This window comes from Lepidothrix coronata, unplaced genomic scaffold, assembly GCF_001604755.1.
Source record: "Lepidothrix coronata isolate B3197 unplaced genomic scaffold, Lepidothrix_coronata-1.0 Scaffold37, whole genome shotgun sequence".
NCBI lineage: Eukaryota > Metazoa > Chordata > Aves > Passeriformes > Pipridae > Lepidothrix > Lepidothrix coronata.
In genome coordinates this window covers 3,240,814-3,259,953 of record NW_016690217.1, presented here as the reverse complement: position 1 = coordinate 3,259,953, position 19,140 = coordinate 3,240,814, and the positions used below count along the sequence as shown (strand labels likewise).

General features: G+C 38.0%; 1 protein-coding gene across 1 annotated transcript in view; it reads right to left on the bottom strand.

The window, feature by feature from the left end:
• The window catches only part of EFNA5 (ephrin A5), a 218,677-nt gene that overhangs the window by 30,887 nt on the left and 168,650 nt on the right, over positions 1-19,140 (bottom strand). Inside the window, exon 2 of the mRNA XM_017812724.1 lies at positions 9,059-9,351. Coding sequence (XP_017668213.1) covers positions 9,059-9,351 — 293 coding nt within the window. The remainder of the gene's footprint in view (positions 1-9,058; positions 9,352-19,140) is intronic.

Genomic DNA, 19,140 nt, shown 5'->3' with positions numbered 1-19,140 from the left:
CTGAGAAACAGGGAGACTAACATGCTGATGACATGGAGGCAATGAAGTACAACACTGCTATTCCAAATGTCACTGCTATGCTATTTCCATTTCTGTTGGCACCTGCTCCATGTTACAAAACGTGTACTTCCAATACAACAGCTCATTAAACAGGTTTCAGTTTGCTCAGAAATCAAATTAGAACACTGTTACAGAGTTATAAGTCCTCAGATAATTATTAATATTACTCTCCACTTCTATGAGTTCTTTCATCCAAGGAATCCACATGCTTCACCTTATTAATCTCATAACATTCCAGTGAAGTACCACTACAGCGAGTCTCACCCACCAGCTATGTGCAGCCACCTCAGAGATGTTAAGTTGCAGCTGTTGAACATCAAAACTGATTTAAAGAAAGGACTGACGAATGGTCCATCAGGATTTAAAGAGCTGTGAGCAATTCATTCAATGGTACTTCCAGCAGAACACTGAAATTTAAACACTTACCCTTAAGAAAATTGCAATGGGATTTTTACAAGGATCACAAATGTAAAAAATCACAGTCATCGGTATGGAACATTTAGTCACCATTTGTTTTAAGGCAGGTGCGTCACATATGGCCTCATCGAGTTCCTAATGCTCCTTAAAGGTTTTTTATCCAAGGTCTAACCAATCCATCTTTTTAATGCCTGGGATTTGATGATAACAAAGCTCAAAACATGCTTGATTTTCCTACAAAATTACTGACCTTTGTCAAGCAGCACAGGTGAGAAACAAAAAAAGGACAGAGGAAAGAAAACCTTGTCATCCATCTTTCCAACTGTGGTCACTCCTTTGTTCTGCTAATGTCCAAAATCAGCACTTCACTAGAAAGCAACACAAGTCACTGTTCTTCATGGAGGGGTGAAGACCTTACAAAATATGCTCTAAATAACTTTAAAATATGCAGATATATAGTATAACTGCCTCTCTTTTATGTTTTTCCTACTATCAGGATGTTAATGGCATCTGAATTTTTGAAGCACGTGAATCCAAATCTTCTTTAAACTTGTTTTCTGAAAGACATTCATTCCGTTTGAAAAACTCAAACAATAGAGACCCGCACTTCCATGCATTCTCTCTTCATTTTCTTATATGGATTTCTCCCGAGTCCCAAATTATTCAACAGCTTTTAACGTTCCCTTTGAGGATTCTAAGAACATGACCAACGTCAAAATCTATTAGACAATTAGTGATTATTTCTGCTTTCTTTCAAGCAGGACCAGCACTTAATCCTTCTGATGCTTTCTAACACAAACCAGTCCTTTAATCTACACGCTAAGCTAAGCATGAATGCCCTGTAAAAGTCACCTTCCTTGTCTGTCTAACGTTATCACAAAAAATATTTTTTAAAGTACACGTTTATCAAACCCTCTCAATTGCTTTGATTTCATTCAGAACATCTCAAGTGATTCTGGTAAACCAGCTATCAAAGCGGGATTCGTAGTAGAGTGGCATGTCTGATACCACTGCTGTCAAAGCAGCATCAGTGTTTATGCTGATCATATATTGACTGAAAGGTTAATGGGGAACCTGGCAATAAACAATGTTTATCCAAAAGAAAATTGCAATTAACACACTTAAGATGTCTGTCATTCTCTCAGCATCCTTTAATAATGTTCTTTAGTTAATCTTCATTTTTCAGCTTTTGGTGTGAACCAGGATGTCCAGAGAGAGAGAGTTCCAAAAGTGATCTTCTGACATCATGTCTTCAAGAAACAATGAGGAAATGTAAGCATCAGCAGCACCTAAATTAACTAACACCTGCTGAATTGAAGAGAGATTGCATTTTTCTACTTGATGAAAGACAAATCCTGTCTTCACTTCCAAAGAAAAAGATCTGCTACTTAAATCAACCATTTTGGCAACTTCTAATAAAAGTTTAGCCCATGAATAAATAGAGTTCACTGTCCCCCGTACAAGCCAAGTATGTCACAACAAGACTTACATTAATCTGCTCTACTCATTTCTCTAGAGTTCATACAACCCTATAAAGCTAAACTTTGTCCTAAGGATTTCAAGTTCCAGTATTTACATATTCAAGATGGAAAAATATCCAAACCAGGCCTTTTACATCATGTCAGTCACTGATATGAGGGGAAAAAAAACCCAAAGAGGGTTTTTCTGAAAGACTTTTTCACAAAATTGCTCAGTGGAAAAAAGCAAAACAACCTGTGTGGGTAGTCTTATTTTGTCCTGCAGAAAAAAATACCATGGGTATTGGTCGAGAAGTCAAACACATTTAGCTAAGGACTTTGTGAGACAAGTAGTACTTAGGTCTGTACAAAATGACCTACTGCCTAAACTAGCTGATACACAATGTACTTAATAGGTAATTGCAAAAGATATGAGGTCTTTATCATAGCTACAAACAGAAGAACAGACATTCCCAGAAATACAGAGTATTGCTATTAAAATAGAAACTTATTTCTTTCCTGCAACTCTAAGGATGTTCTGAGGAGGGATCAGCATTAGGTGCCCTGGTGAACATGAAGACACCATTCTCCTCTACATAAATGCAATTTTAAAATCAGACTGATAGTGTATATACATTTACATGGGTAAATGCATAGATAAAATATTGTGCCTTCATCAAAACATCATCAAAACATTGTGCCTTCCTTGAATTTTCAAGATGGTATAATTTGTCACTTATGACAAAGTCAGTTTGCTGATTAAGAGATTCTTCTTTAATGGCATGACAGTTTATAGAGAAACCATATATCCTAAGTGCTGGATGATTTAAAAAAAACAAACAAACAAACAAACAACAAAAAAACCAAAAACCAAAAAAAAAAAAAAACCAAAAAAAAAAAAAAAAAAAAAAAAAAAAAAAAAAAAAACCACTGTGACCTCCCCCTGCAAAAAGTAATTTCTACAATATTAGCAGTTAAATACTATTGTACTACCCCCCAGCTGGGATAAAACAACAAAAGCACCAACTTCCTCCAAAAAAAGGTAAGTATTTTAAGTAATCTAACCAAACCATTAGCAAAACTGTCTACAGTAACCTTTGATTGATTCTAATACTCTCCAGGATACAACTGAGTAGTTGCACTGTCTTCTTTACATTATCTCCTTTTCTAGCAGGAATTTCCTCAAGTCAGACTCAAAACCTGAGAAACAGTGTACTTACACCCCCAGAGAGAACCTCCTACCAAAAGATCTACAGTCAACAGTAGAAATTGCTGTGCTGACAACACCAACTGGTTCTGAAAAAGCAACATTTCCAGGTTTATAACATGATGATAAAAAGAGAGAGAAGTGTAGTTTTTTGGGGGGACTTATATTTACCTGTTCTGATAGGATAAAATTACAGCTCACAGTCTTTCTGTTTTGTGCTCCCATTACATGAAATGTACCTCTAGCAAATGTAGAGATCCCTAAATCAAATAATCATCTTACAGTGAGTTGTACCCATTCATGCAAAACATTGATATCTACTAATATTAAGGTGGTACTCGAGCAAGGGCAATGAGCTCTATGTAGCTGTTTAATATCCTTCTTCTTTTGAGCACATGAAAAATACCAAGTCACTGTTAACAAATTATAGTGTAAAGATTTCTCTGTAGTTTTCTCCCATATAGTATCACAGGCTATTCAACCTTGTCTCTGCAAAGTCACCTTTCTTAATTCTTGCTACACTGAAACCACTCCTAAAAGAATAAGAGCCAAGCTAGCAATCTGGAAGCTATTCCAGATTCCTAGTCATGGAAAGCTATTGTTAGGTCTGTGTTAATTTCCATAAAAAGTGAACACTGCTCTTCCTATGCTAACTGCTGATCTGTATATGGACATGCACAGTTCTCCCCAGTGACTTAAGACTTCTAAACTCTGCCAATTATTCTTCATTAATAATCAAAAATCCTTACACAACCACCACCAGCAGCAAGTAGTGGTAGTTTCATGTCCTTACCCATCCACAGAAATTCAGCGGTTAGGCCACATGGAGAAAGCATTTCAGTACAGGTTCTACTACAAACATCTCAGCTGGAAAGCAGTGAACAGGCACAGGGCAAGTTGATGATAACAACTTAAAATATGCTTACAGTTTTGAGACAAAAAGCCAGTAATCCTCCCAAAAATTAACCTGATCACTAAACATAAAATTGCACAGAACAGAGAAACAGACAGAGGATTGTAGCAGAGACTAAAGAAAAACAAGAGCACAAACAAACACTCAACTCTTAAATGCACCGCAAAACATGGTAGAAGGGGGAGAAGAGAGCAAGTTCAGCTTTGCTGTCATCAGGGACAGCTACTGCCTCAACAAGACTTTAGCTAGAGACCTCCTTAATACGATAAGCTAACTACCTAATTAACAGGCAGTAGTCGTGGAGTATTCAAACACTTTTTTCTACTACTTTTTTTTTTCCTTAAGATCTTTAGAATCAAAGAACCCTCCAGAGGTGTGCAGATGGTTGCACAGGGATGGTCCAACTACCTGGCAGTTGTTAGAGAAAAATGACAGCAGGATTTTCAAACAGTTCCACAGTTTTTGGAACATGGTGAGGACAACTTCCAGACACAGAGAAGGAACAAGCGAACAGAAGAGAGATAATTTAATATTAGAAATAATGCAAATCACAGGTTTTCCTATAGAAGCAGCAGCTAAAACTGTTAGGGTGGAATGTCACTTGAATAAAAGCCCTCAGAATCAGAAATTTCAGGAAAAGAAGGAATTAGCGCAGAGAAACAAGGATGATGAGGGACAAACACACACAAAAAATCAAGCAACAGGTAATATTGCAGGCTGCTTGGGAATACATTTGATGAGGAAAAGGAGTACAGGATGGCTGAATGTTATTAAGAAGCACATGTACAACTGAAAGTACAACTTTACAAACGGCTTCTTAATTTAATCGTAAATATAAGAACAACTTAAAAAATGTTATTTATAACCATAATTAAATTCGAATCATAAAATCACATTATCAATTTCCAAAAGGCCTTCTGAACTGACGATCAGAAGCTTCATGAAAATAAATGGTGACAACAAAGACAAAGGTGACACAAAGAAACAGCACAAACATTTTGAAATAAAATCAGAAAGACACATGCAGAAGATAAAATTAGAAAGAGACTTTAACAAAAAGAGGTTATACAAATAAACCACAGGTAAAACAACAGTATTTTTAAAAGATCAAAGGAGCTCTTTTCTCAAGGAGAATGGGAGAAAAAAACATAAGTTATGTTTAGATACATTTCATGTAAAGCTTGCTAACTGCGAGAAAAAATCTTCAGGATCTTGCGGAGAAGAGGCAAGCAGCAAGAGGACTGAGAAGAAGAGCAAACCTACCTGTCTTTCTAGGAAAAGGGTATAAGTATATATAAATGAAACTATTCATAATGATCAAATGCCTAAATAAACAATACCTATAAAATCCTGGAGGATAAGATGATAAAAATGCCACGGATTTCTTAAGGATAAATCCCATACAATACCAACTTCTTGAATGAAATAACTGGGAAAACATATGCTACAGTTTAGTACTGGTACAACCTTTGACACCACACCAATGATGCACTGTTTTCAAGAAAAGAGCAATGTGCTCTAGCTTAAATCAACACAGGAGCATGGTTTGGAAACTGAGGTCAGGATTCTGCAGTAATCTGTAGCAGCCTGCTTCCAGCCACGTCTTCCTTTTTTTTTATTTCAACAGCCCTGATGTGTATTTGCCAAGCTGTCACTTGTATTTTATTCAATACCTAGCACATTAATAAAAATAAATCACCCATAATTAAAATAATGGAAATTACACACTCATTTTGAAATATGTAATTAAAGTAACATTATACATTTTAGGACTTTCTTCCCTTCCTTGCTTTTGAGTTCAACTCACCGTGCACGTACCTCACATTAATCTGAATACCAAAACTTATGTTCCCTTCCAAAGGACATTAAAATCACGGCCATGACACTATTTAATTTCTGCTTTCTCTATATTCCATTTGCTTCTGTTTCAGTAGTAATACTATTTTGTTTGTTTTCACACTAGCATACACTAACCTGTGGTGAGCACCTGCTAAGAACTAAGTAAAAATTGAGACTTCAGGTCATGATACATTATTTACTTTCCCCAGCCCACCCTAAGTAAATAAAAGTTAATTTCTCTGTAAATAAGCTTTTCTTCTTTCAAAAGTAAACTTAATCAGTACTTTTTGATTGCATGACTATACTGTTTAATTGACTTCTTCAATGTAAATTTTATATCAGACAGACAAGTTTTTTTTTCTTGCATTTTCCTAGAATGAACATGCCAAGAAGGGAGATCCAAGTTCATCTGAGCAATATATGAAGGCAATGGCATAACAAGGAAAACTGACATTTTTCAAATGAACTGTTCACACAAACAGACAGTGACTGTTCAGAAATTATTGCATTTGCTGAAGCTAATGAAAGCAAGAGAGGCAAGCCACATCCTTAAAAGATAAACAGTGAAGAATTCTGACAAAGCACCAGACAGTAATTAAGCTAACCAGCGACTTATTATTTCTGTCTTTCCAGAGGTCCAGGTGACACAACATATTTTGTAACCCTTAAATAGAATGTGCCAGACTGATCCTATATAGTCAGCCTTCCATTTCTCCTGCAGAGAGGGCAAAAGTCAGAAAGGAAAGGAAGCCTTTCATGGCAAAGCACTAATTTCTTTAACGTGCAGCTACAGAAAGGTAACAAAAGTGGTCTCCATTGCCTGAACTGGCACCTGCCTACAATTGTGATGAGAAAAAAAGAAACAACATTTTACCAGCTTGTTTCTTCAGTACAAATTATGAGAAAAAACGTTCCAGGATGGACAACCATGCCCTGAGAAGGTATGTATATTATTGCTAACTTAGTGTACAGTGATTTCCTGTAATTGCTGCAGTGTCAGCCTTGTCAGTGTTCTCATTAAAGTCAAGAATGAAGGAAAAAAACTACAGAAAAGAAGGAAAAATGCCTTTTTTTTGTCCCTAAACCATGAAGCTTAGTTTAAACTATTACTTTACATCTCTTTGCTAATTTTTTGCTATTTTACCTTTCTTTAAAAAAAAGAATTCCATCTCTATGCAGTTGAATATCATAAAGCTCTTCAAGTTTTAAAGCACTTTGGACAATTATTTTGAAGGGAACCCTTGGCAGTTAAATGACTCAGTTAAACTAAAGTTATAGGTTTTTAAATTAATGTTACATGATTTTTAGTGACATATTGAATTTAACCACAAATAAGAAAAAGCAGGTATAAGCAACCTGGGTGTATTTCAATAATAATGTCTTTCTTGAGAGTTCAATGGATTTCGTATTGTCTAAAAATCAAGCTATTAGCTGGACAGCCCAAGCTGAGATTGCTCATAATTTTTTCTTTCACTTTCATGTTTGGTTTTCACCTTTATTAAACATTTATCTTTTTTTATTTTTTAAAAATTTAAAAGACCAATTTTTATTTTTATTTTTATTTTTTTTAGGCTTGCACCTACTTATGCCAACCCTGTGCTACATTTTATTGCAACCTTGCGATGATAAAGACTGCATTCCTTAACCTAACTATTCCTGTTTATTTTACAGAAGGTCTGGAAATGAATTGGAAAAAAACAAAAACAAATTAAAAAGTACACAAAAAACCCCCTACTGTTCCAAGGGAGCCTGATACCAGAGTTCTGATTGACAGAACTCTGGTTGAAGTGACACAAGTAGGACTGGGCCTACACAATGGAGATTTATTTACCTTGAACATACTTTACTCAGATATTTTTACATCATTTTACTATATAAAAAAACAGTTTTAAATAAAATTAAAATTTGCTTTTTTGAATTATTTTTAGTATTTTTTATACTATTGTGCTGAAGCACAGTAACAAGGCACAGTTCTTCTGATGACAAACCACCACTCACTAAAGGTTTTTATTTGATGGAAGAAAAAGAAATTAATGGAAAACTATCCACTAGGACCCTTATTTCCCTGTAGATTAAGAAAAAGAAAACAAAAATCTCAATGATGAAGAAATGAGGCTGAAAAACAGGGATCATACGTACTCAGTTTCTCTGGTGAAATGAGCCGGAATGACTGTTTCACAGTAGAAAGGCCAGCTACACATATGAAAGCGATATTTATTGGGATCTAGAGTCTGTCTAAAGCTTTCAGCTCTGTAGTCTAACACTAAAAAAAGAAAAAAGTACTGCTGGAGCAGTTGAAACTTGTTACAAGTGACAGATACAGGTACAAAACAAGTTGATATAATAAGATGTTTGTTGAGAGTATTAAATAAATGAGTTGCTCAGTGGAGTCGGAGAATCAGTTCACTTAATTCACTGTTTTTAACCTCCTGCTGTTTATACTTGCTTAGACCCATATGCCATCTCCTGTACATCCTCTGGGTGCCCAGAGCAGCCCTGATTAGGCCTTCTCATCTGCTTGCCTCCTGCTCCCAGAGCACTCCCATCACCCACACTGACAGAAACAGCTCATCCATGAAAAAGCTGGGGGGGAAAAAGGAAGGTAGAAAAAAGGAGCCACTTAGCTACACACTGGGATTACTTAGCCTAAGAAATTATGACTTTAAATACCACTGGACCACTGACATCAGCACCATAATACCACCAAAAAACTGCACAGACCTCACTTCCCTTGGGTCATAAATACTACAGAGATAAGAATATTTAATCTGAGCAAATAAGAAAATCCAGTTATTTCATATGAAGAGGATTAATGGATTTTCGTCATATTTGGGGACAGCTACCATACTACCCTTCTTGCCCAATCCTCCTCCACCTCAGAGTGCTGAAAGAAAAGTAAAAGTGCATTTTACTTTAAATGTCAACTGTGGTTCAGTAAACAGGTTGACGTGCTATTTCATGTGAGACAACAAACTGTGATTTAATCTCATTTTCACTAGCTAGATTCCTAGCTAATGTATCTGGGGACAGTTTAAGCCTGTGTTCGCTGTAAGACATCTGCATTTTATACCACTTGGCCCTCTGTATTTTCACAGCACATAGGTGAAAAATTAGCTGGGTTTCTTACACCTGCTGTGCAACAATGGGAAATCTCTATATACTCACAGATGTAGAAATATTCCCGGCCTGGCCTGAACTCAAATCCTAGTGAGAAGGGTGTGAAGAGTTGGAACTTTTCCGAGAACTTCAATGGTCCATTTGGGGAATGCGGCCGATTACACTCCCACCTCTTGAACCCCTTGGAAGTGTGATCACAGGAGCTGTAGCCATCAAAGTTCACCATGTACAGAACATAGCGTTCGGTCTTATCTTCTGGCACTGAGTCTTCATAGTGAGGGCAGAACACATCCAGGTAGTCATTGATGCAGACATCGATGTGGTAGTCGCCTCTCTGGAATCTGAAATCACAAGAGGAGTTCAAAAATGAGCACATTTAACTCAGGATGACCTTGTACCAGGGTAACATTCTCATAAAAGGGGCATCACTAATGGCACTTCATTTCACTCCAGCCATGCACATTCACTCTGAAAAATGACCCTTACTATTCACCAGAGCTATCAGAGACTGATTATGCAGGACCATGATCATACAACCTTCTGGATAAAGGTTTTGCTCTATTCTCTTACAAAATGAGTCTGTTGCTAACACCAAATTATAGGCACTCTTCCCCTACAGTTTACTGAATAAACAAACAAAGAGAGAACCTGCTTTATCTAGTAGTGATTTTGGGTTTTTTTAATTGAAGAAAGAAGCAAGAAGCAGCCAAGAAGCCAAAACTGCATCAACCTTCCCAAATCAGTGTCTATATAAACATCTGCCTATGCATGCAAATAAATAAGCCAGACATATCCTTTTCTCTTAATCAGGCAATAATCACCCCTGTGCTGAAAGCAGATTTGACTGCAAGTACTTATAGTTACTACATGAACACAAATAGGTTACTCTTTTTTCATAATTAGCAGCAGTTTGTCAAGATGTAAAGAAACGTCCATATTGCTTTCTAAAGAAATTTGCAAAGCAGTGCTTCTCCTTTGCCAAAAGTACACAGTGGAGACGTTGCTCTGTTCAGACGACAGGATTCTGGGATACGAATTATCAGCACTCAGCCTAATGTGACAGTTCTGAGTGAGTGCCAGTTGAGAAATGCAGTGCAAGGCACCAGCTGAGATGCATTTTATTATTGCTGTTATTATTACTGATGACTCCTCAGGGATGTGGAATGCTCATTTTGTTGGGGGGAGGGTTTCCTTTTTCCTACCCTCCATGTTTCACTTACATTACTTTTCTAATGCCTACCATAGTATCTGGAAAAAACTACGGGAACAAATTCACTGCCTCCATGGGAGCTTATACTATGATGGATTTAATGATTCCATAAACCAGGTCTGTATGTCCATTAAACTCCCTGGGGCAGCTAAAGAAACCAACCACTGACCTACTCCACTTCAAGCTGACTGGGCTACTTGTAGCTTCTCTCTTTCACGGCTGCACTTGTCAAGTGTACCACAGAGCAATAAAAAGGCCATGACAGATTTAACTATAATACTTTTTAGCTGAGGGGCATATTTTAAACACCTGATGGGCTTGAAATCTGCCATCTGGATCCTTCTATCTAATTTCAGAGAAAAAGCAATGATTTGCTGGCCCTCTAAGGATAAATTCAGAGCAAACTATACCTTTTCATATCGCTACAATAATTTAACTTCAATAAAATAGCTTTTTAAAGAAGAAAAACTGCATACACATCAAAGCATGATATATCTGTATAATTTCAGCCAGTGCACAGCCTCACAGTTCCACTCTGTAACATGGAAAAGCCTCTTTGAACAATAGTTCTTCCAGCAGAATTTACATTTATCTAAACCATTGGTTAAAATATATATTTTTGTACTCCAGTTCTTTGAAAATGTGTCACCTGAACAGACATCCACTTAACACACTTGCAAAAATGTATTGTTTTCAAATTGGTGTCTGTTCTCTGAATCAGTTAACAGTACGCCATTTCTTGCAGATAATGAAAAAGAGTGTAAGTAACAAATAAAGAAGTCACATTTGAGCAGTGACATCTCTATTTTTTCAGTTACAGTTTTAGTAAGTAAAAAGTAATATATATTTATATATACGTTTGTGTATGCATTTTTTTTTAACCGTGTAGGTGATAGACAATGGAATCTTCTCAAGGGATTGTCAAGGTTACCTCTTATATCAGCCTATGCCTTCACAATAATGCCCAATTACAGTTTTCTGACAGAAATTGTATGCTTCCAGGACTATACTTGATACATTGTATGTATTATTATTATTAAACATGTTATTATTACTAAAATACTTAATACTATACATAATACAGTCAAGATCAGACTGAACTCCTTATTATTAGACTTTTACAACACAAATAACCTTATGTGAACTGTTTTTCCACATTTTAAGTCAACTTCTGAAGTCCAACTCACCTGGCCTCTTTAGGCTCAAGGTACATGGTAATAAGATGCAGCTATTTCTCTCCTTTAACCAAAAGAAGAGGCTAGAGGGACAGTCTACCCTGTAAATAGCTGAATTTGAATGGAAGAATCTAGCTGCACAGTCCATGACAATGGAGATGGTAAGTACAAAGAGGCAGACAACTAAATGGGTGAGCACACCTTAAATCCATGTTAGCAATGAAATCAAATTCATAACCTGCACCACTGATATGTTCTACCCAATACCGCAAAAATGAGCTAATCTGCTTCCCTTTTGGCAAAGTTTCCTACTGTATTCTTGTTAAATAAACAAAACCACAATGCAACTTTCCTCTTTGATCACTGGCATTTTAGCAGATTCCTTCTTATTTCTCCTTTATTTAAGTGCTGAAGCAGTTAAGTGTCTTCGTTCATTCCACACACCCTTGCCTGTTAAGTGCAGTCTGCAAAGCAGGTCTGAGACTGAAACATATGGACCAAGTCCTTTTTATCCCAGTGTCTATTCCTCCCTGTTCCCCTGCTCTCTCAAGTTTCATTCCACAGTCATTCACCATAGCTATAAAGTGTTTACATTTACACATTTAAAATGGGAAGAAATGGTGCACATTTTAAGTGATCTAAACTGGCCTTTAGCCAGTATTGTTGGCACAGCAGTACACCTGCTCCAGGGAAAACATGTACTGAGGTGTTTTATCAGGCAGCTCTGAGTGAAGTCTCTTTACTCCAGGTTATTGGCTAACTAAGATTCAGAAAGCAAGTATTTTTCCCCCTCTTGGAGTATCTCAAAGAAGTCAGTAATTAAAACCTCATCAAGTGTACTAAAGAGAGGCAGAACTAATTTTATGTTTCCAAAAGTGGCTGAGACCATTCTCATTTCTCCATCTACAAGTAGTGTTGTATTTACCTCCTCAAAGAGGAAATGCAAAGTCCTCTAATCTAAACAGAAAGACAAGAGATGGCCATGAGTTAACTCACAAAACAATTCATCAGCTCAGATTCCTCAAAGCTATTAAAGGAAACACCTCAGAAACACACTTCCAAGATTCTTCAACCACATTTGAGAGGAAAACACAGGCTGAAAACCTCTTACTAATAGAGTAATGTCAAGTACTAGACTGAAACAAAAGTTCCATTTCAAATTAAAGCTATCTATATATAGCGAAAATCAAAACACGTAAAGGGAAGGTGGAATCCATTAACAGATGTTTGCCGAGATTATAGGAATAGCAGACCTCCCATCCCTTTATCCAGTCCCATTCAGAACAGAAAGCTTTCTAATAATGCTACTGATGTACTTTTCTCAATTAGGTCTTCATCCTGTTCTGGCAGATCCTCACCCAGACTCCCACACCCTTCTGGCACCATGTGATATACATAAGGATCTTTATACAAACCCCACTGCAAGAAAAAGAACAGTCCTCTCTAGATTTCCATAAGAGAACATGATGTTGTGGCAGAAATCAACCAAAAAGGCTTCTCCAAAAATCTGACAGGATCTACAAACCTTCTTGCTAATTATGTTATTTGTCTCCACGTACTCTAGCTTAAATACAGCAAAACACAGCTATTCTTCAAACATAATTAACCTTTGTTTTTTGTCAGGTAGCATTCAAATAATGTCTTGGGAACCTGCATACTACAAAGCTACTATTAGGCAGTAGTGTTATAGAAGCCATTTTAAAGACAGAGTTAAGTAGCTTCTTAATCTAAGCACTTCCATAACCAACAAACGTCAGCTTGCTATGCAAAACTTGCATACTGCTTCCAGCAAAGGCTGTCATAGGAATGTTTCTGTGCTCAAGTGCCACTGATGAAATGTCCAGGTATTTAGGACGCAAAGAAATAACTTGGTGGTTATTTTAACCACAGAAACACAAGACCAGCAAAACACTTTTAAAGTAATTAATGCCTTCTGCATTGCGTTTATCCATTAACAAAAAGTGAAAGTACACTGTGTGCATGCTTCTCTGAAGCATAAGTGGTTCATCTTGAATTCAATAACTTTGCTGGTCACTGAAACAAGTGACAATTTATTTGAACAAATATTTAGATCGTTTAGATAGCTTCTGCTTGTTGCCTCCCCTACAAATCCTATTAGTTATATGCTATAGCCCTTCCTGTAAAATCGACATACCAGATGCTCTACTTCAAGGCAAGTGTACTGGAAAATTTGCCTTTTACTATGTCAACCTTTCTTTGTTTGCAGTCTCTTCTGTCAAATGCACATGGCAAGGCCTCACTTTGAACCAGAAAAGACTTCAAATAACTGCTCTGACAATGAATTACGAAATTCTGGTCTTCAGTCAGGTATCAGAAGGGATCAGATGCAAATGACCCCAATTCTGACATCTGCACAGCCTGTTAACACCAATGGACAGAGGGAGGACACTGCCACTGCTGAATGCCTTACACCAGTTGCCCTGTTGTCTGATAATCCAAAATGTAAAGGAACATCAACAATATTCACTGAATTAATTTATTCTTTGGGTAAATACAAACACAATTGACCACAATTTTTCAGAAACAGCACAGCAAAAAGTTGCCTGCTCTGTTTCCTAAGGAAAACAGGCTTTTGTGAGCAGCACATGTGCATACCTCGTGACTGCTGGTCACTCAGCTCCTCCTTTTTATTTTCATGACCAGTAAGCCACTTTAAACTAAATTTAATGGAAACAGTGAGGTCTCAGAAAGAAGTCTATTCCTACGAGTACCATGAACAAGGTAGCCAGGTAAAAAGATCCCGTAAGTATCCCAAATGTAGTTGGTTTCTGTGGCTGGGTTTTGGTAGCGGGGGGAGGGGGGCTACAGGGGTGGCTTCTGTTAGAAGCTGCTAGAAGCTTCCCCTGTCTGGTGGAGCCAATGCCAGCCGGCTCCAGGACAGACTTCCTGCCACTGGCCACAGCCGAGCCAATCAGGAGTAACAGTAACATCTCTGTGATAACATATTTAAGAACAGAAGGTTGTTGCCCAGAAGAATTCCAGCCAGGGAAGAGCGGAGTGAGAACATGGGAACAACAAAGTAGACACCAAGGTCAGTGCAGAAGGAGGGGCAGGAGGTGCTCAGGCGCCAGAGCTGAGGTTCCCCTGCAGCCCGTGGTGCAGACCATGGTGGAGCAGCTGTGCCCCTGCAGCCCAGAGAGGACCATCGGGTTGCAGAGACCCACCTGCAGGCTATGGAGGAGCCCATGCTGGAGCAGGTGGATGCATGAAGGAGGCTGTGACCCTGTGGGAGGCCCAAGATGGAGCAGGGTCCTGCCGGAGACCTGCAGACCATGGAGAGGGAAGCCCACGCTGGAGCAGGTTTTTCTTGGGTAGGACTTGTGGCCCCTGTGGGGGACCCACGTCGGTACAGCTCATTCATGAAGGACTGCACCCCATGGAGGAGTGACCCACGGGACAGCAGTTTGGGAAGAACTGCTGCCTGAGAGATGGACTCACACCGGAGAGGTGCATCAAGGACACTGTCCTGTGTCCTCCCCATGGGAGCAGGGGAAAGACTCCTCTCTCTGAGCAGCGGCAGAAACAACAACTGACTGTAACCCCCCTTCCCCAACCGCTGGGGGGGAAGAGGGAGAACATGGAAGGAGTGGGGGGAGGAAGGTGTTTTTAAGACTGTTTTATTTCTCATTCTTTGGCTCTTATCCTGTTAGTAATAAATAGTAAATAGTAAATAGTTAATAGTAAATAGTAAATAGTTAGTAAATAAGTACTATCCCCACTTTGAGTTTTGTTTTGCCAGTGAAGGTAATCAGTAAGTGACCTCTCGCAGCTCTTATCTAAAGCTATCCTTAGCTGTTTTTTTTTTCCTTTCCTCTGTCCAGTTGCAGAGGGAGAGTGAGAGAGCAGCTTTAGTGGTACCTGGTATCTGGCCAGGCTCAACCCACTACATTGACATTGAATCTCCAGTAGATTAAACATTTATTAGACAACAGAAACATCTCTTACAAATGCTCTCGGGCACAGGAAAGGGTTGAACTGAAAAAAGAATTAGGTTGAAAACTAAGTTTTCAACTTTGGGTCAACTGGTTATGGAATAATTTGCTTAAATTATTAATAACAGAGAGATAAGTAGGTTTTTGTATATGAAATAATACACAAAACCAAACATTTTCTGGAAACCATTAACACCATTTAAAAGGACAAGATTTTGATTGCTCTTAGGATGTGATGATGTATTTATTTACCATTCCACAGTACTGAGCTCTCTCAGAGCTTTTGTCTCTGTTTAGGTAGCAAGTGTGGTGCACCAGACCATTCCAAGCTCTCCTCACATCCTATGACTGGAACATGGTAGTGGAATTTGTGCCTCGTTATTCTTTTACACACATCAAGCCCCCTCATTTCAACTTAAAGCTGTTAAGTGTGATGGGGGAAATCTTGTAGTTGTTAATTATCTGAGGGGTTGTGGGATTAAGTGTACCATTTTACTGCAGATAATTTTAAAGATGCTATTTCTGTGCTATGGAAAAATAACCTCTTTAATGCTTTCCTGCTCTTTTTACTGGCTTTGTCACAACATTTCATAAACTGTTTCCCTAGCTCTGCCGACATCAACAATGATTCCAATGCACAAACAATGAAGCAATCAAAGAGCTATTTTAATTTTAGCTCTATTCAAACAGAAAGAAAATTCAACATTTTCCAGATGCTAAGAGAAGTGTGTTTGCTACCAGTAGCAAGCCAGTGACATTTTAGATGTCTAGCAGGATATTGCTAACCTGAGCAAGCAAACAAAAACCCCCTCTAATAAAAAGAAGCAGTCTGTGATCTTTTAGTCCTTAGGTTACAGTTTCACAAGTTAAAACAAGTTCAAGACACCATGAAAAAGCACTATGTAGGACACAAAATCAAGGCTGTTGCTCAAAAAAAACAGTATTCAAAAATTATGCCTAGAAAAGACTGCAAGCTAAGTATACAATGCAGAAAGAAACTTATTCTCTTGTCATTAAGTCCTCTATTCAATTAGCATTTATTGGAGTAATTAAACACTGGGAAAGGATGCCAGGCTAATTGTTAGATTATGATAATTACACAGCTTTGCTGTGCTACAGCTGATCAAAATAAGATGTGGTCACACACATTCCACTAAAGCTTCTCTGCAATCATCAGGCTACCATGGGAAACTTATGACTATAATAAGGCCACTTATTACTCATTCATTATCAATCAGGCAGAGAAACTTATTATTTGTAACCTTCGTTTTACTCTCCCACCCACTCTGCCAGAACAAGCCTCCCAAAAGGTTGCACCCAGGTCTCTGCCTTCGGCTGGCTCCCTTCCCTCATAATTACACAGCTGAGCAGAATCAGGCTCCTGCACTTGAAAGAGTTCATCAGACTTCAAATTACTGTTTCACAACCAGCCGCAAGCGCCTATCACGTTTCTTGAACAAGCCCAGTGATCTCCCTGCAGTTCACTTCACATGCATCTGTGGGAGATTTACCTTCCCCTTTGATTCTCTTATGTCCCTCTCATCTGGGAGATTTTTCACATTTACTTGGATGGGTCCAAGAGCAAAAAGCAGAAAAAAAAATGCATTAAGATGGACCTCACGAGAAAAAGCGTCAGTTTTATGTGGCTCGTCTCCCTAGAGAATCTCATGCCTTTACCCCTTCTTATCAGCCAACCGTATAAGAGAGACATTGTGCTTTCTTGTTTGGAGGGCTGGGGGGGGGTTTCTTGTTAAAGAACAGGGTTCTCATCAGCTGCCATTGTACCTGGTACTTTATACTGCCTATTTACATGAGACAAACAAGTGATTTACTATGGGGACTAGAAGATGGGAAAAAACATGAAACAAACCAGTTTGAGCTAGCATTCAGGTTTTTAAAGAAACGAACTCATTAAGCAGTGAGTAGCTCTGAAGAGTCACACAATTTTTGGCCAGAACGGAAGAAATTCACCCAGAAAAATACTAAATTCGTGAAAATTATTTTTATTCTGTGCTGATAAAAAACTAGACCTTTTAAAATGTTGGAAGCACCAACCCCTTCATTGGCAGTTGATCTGGAAACGTCTTAGATAGGACAGGCCAAGGTTTACAACAATGGTAAAATAATTGATCAAGCTTCCCTTTCTTGAACTTCACTTTTCCCATACTATTGAAATTTACAGCTATCCTGCAGGTAACCACTTACAAATTTTTAATTCTCTTAACTTCCAGAAGCAAGAAACTTCCTCAAACCAGTCTGGTAGAAGTCTTTAACCTTCTGGAGTGAAAAAAAAAAAAATTCAAAAATTTTCACATTGTATGGGGGGTTTTCTGGGTTTTTTTTAATGTGCCTTGGCTGAAACACATTGTTTGCAAAACAAAGAAAGCCTGCATCCAGAGCGAGGCTTCTATTAGAACTGTGGCAAAAAAGACTGCAAAACACAAGAGGAAAGGAGTGGGTTTTAATGGGAAAGGGATATGTCCTATTTAAAATGCACAAGTTCTTTGAATGACATACCTGTGTTAATTCCATTAACCTGAGAGACATGAAATACCCTTTTTTTTCTGGTTCTATTGCTGAACAAAAATTTCAGTTGCATCGTAACAGTAAACAGTGCCAATGAATTTGCAGTATAGACATATATTTTAGTTATTTTTATTATTGAAAGGCTCTTTAAGAAATAAATTCTATAAAAAATATGTTTACTCCACTTACGGTTAATAATTTCCCCCTTACACTCATAATTATGTTTATTTATACAGCTGGGTCCTGTATGGATTTTTTATAGCTAGCACTGCAGAAAGATATACGTTCAATGATAATGCAAACATTAAAAAATAGAAACTAATTGCTCTTCTCTGAGTAGATATGAGGGAGGGAATTAACAAATCAACATTTATTTCCCAACTATAAATCCAGAGATTCTCAAGTAGTGCAGCACCTTCACCCACTTAACTTCACACCAATCTGCACTTCCTAATCAATGAGCTGGACATTTTTCATGTTGTGTATTAAAACTGTTTCCTCAGACTCTGCATTTGTAAAGTTTGTTCAAAGCTGTCACATATGACTTTACCTATCTCTTAGCATTTCTCTTTTGCTGCAACTTGTGAAGCAAAGAACTTGTTGCATCTTGGGGGCTTCAGTAACACAGGCATGTTGTTGATGGATCAGGGTGGTAAAGGGGTGCAACATGTCAGAGCATTGCTCCTGATGAGGTCAAGCTCTCATTTCCCAGCTGTCTCAGCTCTGATAGCTTTAAACCCAATGACTACACACTACCTGACTATTTATTTTCCACTGCTGTGGGCATTTAACTTGCAGAGAAGGATGAAGATAGAAGGGAGGCGAAGGTAAAGGAAGAGCTACTATTCTGTCAAAGGCATCACTTAGATTTACAGGGCAAACTTCAGTGTTGAAGCCTAGTAACAATATCTGAAAGGTACCACACTCAACCAGATACTGAAGGCAGCCTCAGATTTGTGTTTAGAGCCTCTATCCACACTTTGAATCCAAAATGTCCAGGTTGAAGCCTGGACATTTGTTAAGTTGATTTATGGACACAAGCTCATTACTTGTGTTCACATTAGTACTACTCTGGAGTTCACCAGCAACATTTATCCCACTTTATCTGATGTGGAATGAGGAGATCTGGTAATTACTACTCACATATTTTTAAATGTGGTCATCAATATCCTCCACACATGACTCTACATTTGTCTGCTTTAGACATTAACAAAACAGAACATGTCAGCTTCATCTTTTATTCCATGCTTTTGCTTGAAAGTACAA